The sequence below is a fragment of the Melanerpes formicivorus genome, unplaced genomic scaffold (genome assembly GCF_026170545.1).
Source record: "Melanerpes formicivorus ecotype bairdi unplaced genomic scaffold, bMelFor1.0.p_v2 SCAF_12, whole genome shotgun sequence".
In the NCBI taxonomy this organism is placed as follows: domain Eukaryota; kingdom Metazoa; phylum Chordata; class Aves; order Piciformes; family Picidae; genus Melanerpes; species Melanerpes formicivorus.
Genome location: NW_027142364.1, coordinates 11,110,141 through 11,118,269, shown reverse-complemented (window position 1 = coordinate 11,118,269; position 8,129 = coordinate 11,110,141). Strand labels below are relative to the sequence as shown.

At 43.2% G+C, this 8,129-nt stretch overlaps 1 protein-coding gene and 1 long non-coding RNA gene across 3 annotated transcripts in view; one reads left to right on the top strand and one right to left on the bottom strand.

Annotated features, from left to right (window-relative positions):
• Positions 1 to 8,129, top strand: part of MYO7B (myosin VIIB) — a 53,237-nt gene that overhangs the window by 34,145 nt on the left and 10,963 nt on the right. For both annotated transcript variants that reach the window (XM_068145284.1, XM_068145285.1), the window contains 9 exons: positions 317 to 484; positions 1,071 to 1,188; positions 1,275 to 1,401; positions 2,034 to 2,203; positions 2,881 to 3,062; positions 3,712 to 3,839; positions 4,364 to 4,521; positions 4,978 to 5,131; positions 7,067 to 7,222. In XM_068145284.1, coding sequence (XP_068001385.1) covers positions 317 to 484; positions 1,071 to 1,188; positions 1,275 to 1,401; positions 2,034 to 2,203; positions 2,881 to 3,062; positions 3,712 to 3,839; positions 4,364 to 4,521; positions 4,978 to 5,131; positions 7,067 to 7,222 — 1,361 coding nt within the window. The remainder of the gene's footprint in view (positions 1 to 316; positions 485 to 1,070; positions 1,189 to 1,274; positions 1,402 to 2,033; positions 2,204 to 2,880; positions 3,063 to 3,711; positions 3,840 to 4,363; positions 4,522 to 4,977; positions 5,132 to 7,066; positions 7,223 to 8,129) is intronic.
• LOC137444518 (uncharacterized) lies at positions 2,084 to 5,461 on the bottom strand. The gene is made up of 4 exons (XR_010988179.1): positions 5,368 to 5,461; positions 4,106 to 4,224; positions 2,586 to 2,692; positions 2,084 to 2,173 (listed from the first exon to the last, which is right to left on the bottom strand). It is a non-coding gene; the product is annotated as an uncharacterized lncRNA (long non-coding RNA).

Here is an 8,129-nt window from a genome sequence, read left to right as displayed (position 1 = left end):
TTCTGTCCAGGTGATTGTGCCAGCTGTCACACTGGCAGTTGTAATAATGTACAAATGCTGCAACTTCCAGTTCTTGTAGCAGCTGGAGGCATGGCCAAAGGAGCAATTTGGGTCCTTTTAAAATATCTTTGCTAATAATTTCTTTGATGCTATCTATAATTACATGAAGTTTCTTTCTCCTTGTGCTGGATGACTGTCAAGAGTTATCCAGACAGAAATGGAGAAAACCCTATTCCTAAACTAGCTTCAAGATTGAATGAAGCTATCTGGACTTTGTAACACCTTTCTAGGCCTCTTAATGAATCAATTTTTTCAGGAGGAGGACTTGGTGGAGATAGGTGCAAAATATTGTTACATCAAGTTTGGAGATTCCATCCACAATGAACTTGTGCAGAAAGTGCTCCATGACTGTATCCCAGTGAAACAGCTGAAGTCCAAGCCCCTGGAAAAGTGGGTGAGCCTTATAACCTATGCACATGCTAAGGTAAGAGGTTTGATTGGCTCTGCTGGGTAACCACTCTCAAGCACTAGCTTCTATTCCTTCACCATTTCCATTTACAAATATACAGTTAGGGGAAGAAGGAAAAACATGTCCATTTGTATATCCCAAATAGTTAATTAGGGCTGGTGGAGTGGACAACCTTTCCACTCACTCTTCCATGTAGGGCTTAGTGGGGAGGATGAAAGATGTGTATTTAAACACTGAACAGATAATCTTTAAAGGCTCTCTCCTATCTGACAACTGAGTCAGGATGGGTATGGGATGGAGTATTGGTTTTGATCTGAAAGTTGATTAACTGAATTATTTCTGTAGTACCCAAAGTGTGATGGACTCTGAACAGATCAGTCACTTGGGATTTGAGTGAAATTTGGAATGCACATGCCTGTGGGTAGCCTCATCTGCACGTTGCTTAGGGAGGATGCTGATTTGACTTTCTCTAGGTACCCTTGACACCAGTGACAACAGAGTACTGTTGGAAACCCCGGGAGTCAGGCCTGCTCTTTATTGTCCACAGGTCATGCAAATCAGATTTTACTGAGAAAATCTTGGGTGTCTTTTTATACTGCAGGCCACATACACACAGGACCATCTCTCCAGTCAGACCGTGAAGGAACAGCTTGTAGATTTTGCTCGCTTTCAGTGGCCTTTGCTTTTTTCAAGATTCTTTGAAGTCACTAAGTTTTCAGGTAATACTTGGAGTCAGGTAGTACAGGTCAGATCAACAGAGAAGGACTTGTATAGCACTGACAAGGAGTTTTTTCTGCATTTTCAGGTCCCAGCTTGCCCAAGAACCACTTTATTGTTGCTGTAAATTGGAAAGGTATCTACTTCTTGGATGAGTCAGAAAAGCAACTCCTTGAGCTGACCTTCCCAGAGATAATTGGCATCCACACCAACAGGCGAGTGCCCCAGAAATACAAGGTCTGAAGAAGGCATCTCTATATTCCGAAAGGGTGGAGGTGTACCTTCTCTGCCATCCACTAGGTGATTTGATCTGAGCCTGGAAAGCTGGTTTAGCCTAGGTCTGGGAAACAAATATAGACAAGTTCTGAGCAGCTTGTTAAGGAAACAGTGAAACAGCTGATTTGATGGAAGGAAAGATGATCCTGCTTGGTTGGAAAAGTATAAGGACATACAGACATGCATTAAGACAAGGGATACAACAGGGTAACTGAGGGCTTGCTCAGGGCACACATCCCTGCATCAGATAACTCAGAGAACAGAGTCTTGTATATATAAAATATATCTCCATGAGAAGTATCACAGATTTAATTGGTTGTCCAGTTACTCCAAAAGAAGTGTGTTCTTTTGTCTGTAATGAAGCACTTTTGTACAAAACATGGTGAAGTCCAAAGTGAACCTGAATCACTTCAGTCCTTCACACCTACCAGCTTCTGAGAAGTCAGATTTAGAACTACCAGTACTCACTGCAAAGTTGTTTGCAAGGAGGTGTAGGTACCTTGACTGTGCCTGCAGATGGGGCTGTACATTTTTCAGGTGCTCTGGTAACAAACTGTTCAATAATATGTAGGGCAGTGAAGTCATTTGGACAGAGTTGCACTCTCATCACACTTCGTGCCGAGGAGTTTGTCCTAACATCTGTAAACAGTGTTGTCATTGCTGAACTGGTGGTCATGTTCCTGGAAGGCCTGAAGAAGAGGTCACGATTTGCTGTGGCAATGCAAGAGAAAAAATCCCCAGGTAAGGGTCACAGCTTTTCTATGAGATAGAGAAGAAATCTTGAGAGAACTCCTAGCAATTGTTTGAAAGAGCTCAGAGGGAGAACTTCAGCAAGAGCCCCTTTGCTTCATACATAGTGATGAGCACAACAATAAATACAGAACACAAGGCAATGTCATTGAATACCTCTGCATACCTTTCCTGCCTCCTTATACTTCCATGCATGCTTTGCTCAGATTGTACAGTGCCCATCAATCCAACGATCCTGCTTAAGTAGGATGTTGGACCAGGGATTCCTGGAAATACTTTCACAAAGGTTGTAAACTGGAATTTTCTATGGAATATGGTTGTCTGGAACAGACAAGAGGGGATTAAAATGTGAACATTAACATCAACTACTTACAGCCACTGAGTTTCTTCCCATGCTTTGCTGCCAGATCTAGACACAAAGTCAGCATCCATCTGAATTAAATGGAGTCTTGCCATAGCCCTCAGCAGATTGAAGTCAGGCTGTCAGAGGAAATTGAAGTGATTTCTCTGAAGTGTTACTGGATAATTAGTCATATTTACATGAATCACTTTCTATTGCTAACTGAATTTAGGCCTTCAAAATTCAGGCCTTGTCTTTCATGTTGTAATCCCTTTGCATATTTTTGGACTGTCAAGCCTGAACAGTAATCCCTTTTTATGTTTTCCAGAAGACCCTGCCATTCTGTCCTTCAAGAAGGGAGACTTACTAATCTTTGCTGAAGACAAAAGGCTGGATGGCAACTCTGGCTGGATCTCTGCCCAGAATGAAAGGACAGGCAAAACAGGGAATGTATTTTTGGAAGACATCTACATCATTCCTTCTCTCACAAAACCCTCTAGTCAACTGCTGGTAAGAAAAGCTGAACACTCTCTTTGAAGAGACTAGAAGATAAATGATAACAACAATCTTAAATATGATTACATTTATAACTGGAATTGTTCCTCCAGAGTCAGATAAGTTCTGTTTCATTGTGTCCTGTCTGAAATCAAAACTAAACTTAGCCCAAACTCTTAAGTCTTAAGTAGAAGACTGTATGTGCACAAAAGCAATGACTTGCAAAAAAACACTCTGTTCACCTTTAGGGATTTTGTAGCAATTAATAGAAATGGGTGGGAAGATGAATTTTCCTGCATTTGCACTGGGCTTAATTGGTAATCATACTTTATGTCTCAAGGGAAGTTCCAAGTGTTTGCTAACGACTTTGTCTTCAGTTTTAGAGCTTCAGTATATTAAGTACTGTGCTAACAAGCGAAAAGCTGAAAAGGCTGATGAAAAATACATCAGTGATAAGCAGGTGCATGGAAATTACTTCCTTGAGTTGATTATTCCCAAATTTTTCTTGAGTCTTGGAAAATGCTGCTTAGGGGACAAAAGGTCACCTGCAGCACACAGCATTTAAGTTGAGTATACACCATCTGCTCAGATATGCTGAGTAACACCCATCAGTCTGTGCAGAGAACTGTCCATATAACATCTCTATGTGGCTGTGTCATTCCAGAGTTTGCTGATGATGTCCCCAGACCAGAGGAGGACAGCTTCACAGACCTCCTTCATGGATGAACCTAAGGAGGAGGATCCCACAGTGAAGCCTTATACCCTAGAGGAGTTCTCCTATGAACACTTCAGGTGAAGCTCTCTGTGCAGTGTGCACCCTTAGAAAGTTCTTGCTGATTTTCAGTGATCCTTAAAGCCTAGGATGTAAACCCATTTCTGATTAGGTTTCTTCACTTTGTTCCCAGTAATTGTGACTTCAGATGTGCAGAAATTCTGGCACATGGTTTACTTGTATCTCTTGTCTGCAGAAATGCAAAAGGAAGGGTAGAAGAACCCCAGCTGGACTTACTTCTTTCCAACAGGCCCTACTCTTACTTCACACTTACTTCAGCACTTACCAGCTAGCAAAGATACAGATCATCTCAGGTGTCAAAGGGAAAAATTAGTCTTCTAAAAACTCTTCTTTTCCCAAGCCCTCTGGATCTACACAAAATTACATTTTCCTGTTCTTGTTGACCTGCATAATCAAAGGAGATACGAGATCACTGTCTTGTGAAAGAACTTGCCTAGAGATAAGTCTTTCTGATGGTGACTTCCTACATTTACAACAATACTGATCCAGTAATTTTGTATTGCTTGCACTTGTCTCCATTCAGGACTCCTGAGAAGGAATCCATCAGCAAAGCTGTTCTGCAAAAATCCCGTGGGCGCAGTCAGCTGTGGGCACACTCCAAGGAGCCCTTGAAACAGCCCTTGCTGAAAAGAGCATGCACAGACCCTGATCTTCGGGATTTGGCCTGTCAGGCCTTCACTGATATCCTTTCACGCCTCTCATTGGGATATGAGAACACTGTGGAAAGAAGAGCTAGTTGCCTACTCTGCTGAGTTAATACTACATCCACATGATAGGCCATGCATTTACATCAAATTGGGGAGTATCTTCTATTTCCCCTGTCTACAGAAAAAAAGGTTCCTATTGCTCTACAAGGGTCCACACCCCCTGACAGCTCACTTAATTCAGAATGTGGCTTTAGGAGTGAGGTTTATTGCATATGCCCAGAGCAAGCAGCTAATGAAAGTACAAACCACAGCTAAGCAGTGACTGCTGTACAGGGAAGGTGGGTAGTGGACAGGCCCGGAATATGTTCCAGACTTTCCTAACAGTATTTGCTACTTAGACATCAACAGAGTCACTAATGTGTTAGGGATTGGGTGAGAATTCCAATTTACCTTCCAAAATCGGCCTGCTTTTGTCCTTAACTGTGTTCACCTATCATGAAATTCATGGGAGACTATCCCTCAAAACAGACACACTCCTCTGTGGAAGTCACTGACCAGATATTTGTAGCAGCTATCCAGGAGGAGGTCTTGCGGGATGAAATTTACTGTCAGATTATGAAGCAACTGACCGAGAACAGAAACAGGTACTTGCCTGAGTGGAAACCCCCTGCTTCTGCAGAACTGGGGCTCAAGTGCAGGTAGTGACTGGGATCCCACACAACACTCTTGAAGGAGCAGGGGCAGAGGGAAAGGACGGCCAAATGCTGGAGTGACACCTTTCCTTCCCCTTTTTCCAGACAGTGCTGTAGGACTCTCTTTTGCAGAGCATTCAGGACCACTGACTGGCAGTGAAAGGCCACAGAGCAGGACCATTACTCACCTCCCTTGAGCTGCCGGTTTTCTCCCACCAGCGTTCACTGGTCATCTCTGTGCAGTATGGTGTGAGGTGGGCAAGGTGTTACTGAAGCCCACTTACTCCTCAGGCACTCTGTGAAGAAAGTATGGTAGTGCACAGAGTTCTTACGTGCTGTCTGTGCCCGCTCTGCTAGTCTCTGTTTAAGTGTCCCAGTGACAGCATTTCTCTCCCATAAGCACACGGTTCCAGTCCATCTGTTACCACCAGTGAATACTTTTGAGTAGTTACATTGATCCATTTACACCACTGCCTTGTAGAACAGATTGGTTACACAGACCCTAAGTCCCTGAAATAGGCTGGTGTTTTCTTCCTCACTCATAAAATGATCATTTGACCTACTTTCCAGGGGAACTGAATTGCAAAAACAAGCTTAAAATAATATTAATTATTAACAAAATGGTTTCTCTGTTTCTAGCGGCATTGTCACTGCAAAAGTTAGATAAGGAGCTTCTCTTTATTTCTTTCCTTACTGTTCCACAGAAACTAAACTTGGTGGAACTTCTACTGTGTGTGTAACTATTAAATGTGCAGTAAATCTCACAGGCTATTTAACACAGTCTGTAACCATGGTGCCAGTGCCATGCTTGATGTACGCTACTAATTTAGTCCTGTGGGCCATTCAGTGTTTTGAGAGGGATCACTGATGTGGAAAAAACAATGCTTGAAAGGTGGCTATTTCCATATATTTTCATTAGAACAGCCAGAACAACAAATCTTTCATCATTCCCAGGCTAGGGCACTGTGGACCATGTCCTGCTCTCACACAGACACAAACACTGCTGATCTATAGAGTATAAATGGGATTAGAATAGTGTGTCTTCATCTGCAAAACTGGGAAAGTAAATGGGAATAAAGAAGCCAGGACCTCTTTATTCAGCAGAGTCTGGTGCCCTTTCAGAGGCAGACCTGCTACCTTTCCCCAAACCAAACCACTTTACACCATTTAGTGTCTCAGAGCAATCCTTGAGACACAGTTGAAGTGTTTTCTGCTCCTGACTTTGAAGGGAGGATGACTCACCAACTCCTGGCTGCAGTGCCTTTCTTACTGATGAGAGTAAGATGCCAGTAAGAGCTTCAGCTGGCAGATTTCAGAGGTCCAGAGGCTGGAAGAAGTGGCTTTATACCTGACAATGGTACAAACAATCTCGAGTGTTTAAGATCTGTAACTACCTCAATGCACCATGCCATCTCCATGATTATTTTTCAGAGCAGGAGCATGCACAAGGGAAAAGTCAATTGCTTGCAAAGTGCTTGTGGCCTGAGCAAAGCTGGCTAACACATAGGGCTGGTGAATACAAACAGCTGATAAAGCACAACCCAGATACATGTCAGCTAGAACAGCAACTTGACAGTGGCTTTCCAAGAGGATGGCACCAAGGTCACTTCTGCCAAGATCAGTGTTATATTGGACCTTATATTTATTCATGAGATCTGTAACAGTTGTGAATATTTACTAGCCAGCATTGTCTCTGTGTGCAGGCTGTGGTTGTTGCACAGAAAATGGCTGCTACATCCCATGTGAAGATTCTGCTGATTTGCAGCACTCAGCTGAATGGCACGACATACCATGATGAGATTCTTGTTTCTCTTCCCTGTAGCTGGATTGTGGTTAAATGAAGAATTCTATGTGGCTATAGCAGAAGCGTTTGCTTTGTGTTTACAGGTACAGCGTGACCAAGGGCTGGCAGCTCCTTTGGCTCTGCACTGGCCTGTTCCCACCCAGCAAGTCACTGCTGAAACATGCCCAGAAGTTCATCGAGACACGTCAGAAAGAAACACTGGCCCTGGAGTGCAGTCGGAGGATTAAGACAGTGATGAGGTAAATAATCTGACACAAAGCCAGCTCAAAGTGCATGAACATCATTAATCAGGTTCCAAGCTAAGATACTGAGAGTCTCAGTCTCCTTTCCTTTCTCTCTTTGCACCCCTTTTAAAAAGTGATCATTCATTCTCATAGGCACTGTGAACCACTAAGAGAGATGTGTGTCACAGTTTCACAGATTTTGCAACATTTAAAAAAGTTCAGCATCACACATAATCACCTGACTCCCAGAGGTGGGTATTTCACATATGCTATGGGGCACACAGCTTGAAATGAAATCCTGTGTTGTCATTAATGAGGTCCTGACCTTGCTTTCCTTTGGTGAGGCACTTGTCCCCCTTAGATGTACCTGAAGATTAGTTTTGAGTTTTTGAATCTCAGTAGCCCAGAGCTGTAAATGTGCAGCTACAATTACTACATTTTAGTCATAGAGGGGGTGGCACTGCTGAAGTCACTGACACATGTAGAGTGCTAACGGGGCCCTGTTGGCTTTCTGATGGTGAAGCAAAGCAGATCCATGCTGGGAAGAGAGAATCAATACAATTAATTCATGTTCTTAGAAGAAACTCAAATGAACAAAGCCCTGACACTTACATGGCTGCTCACAACACAGCACCTCACAGTCCACTAGGCATTACTGCAGTCCTAAGGAGGATTGAAGCACCAAGGCCTCCAAACCACAGTCCTTCCTGAACTTCTCAATGACTTGATGTAATGAACATGGCACAACCAGAGGGAGTGGAAGGATTACCAGGATTTCAGGAAGGATCACCTAGACTAGGAGAAAAGGTTTCTCTAGATTCCTGCAGACACTGGAATCACCCAGCTTGACACTGAGAATATAAGTGCTTTGGCATCAAGGTTAACCCCAGCCTTCTCCCTTTTGATGCTGCTATGGCTGCCT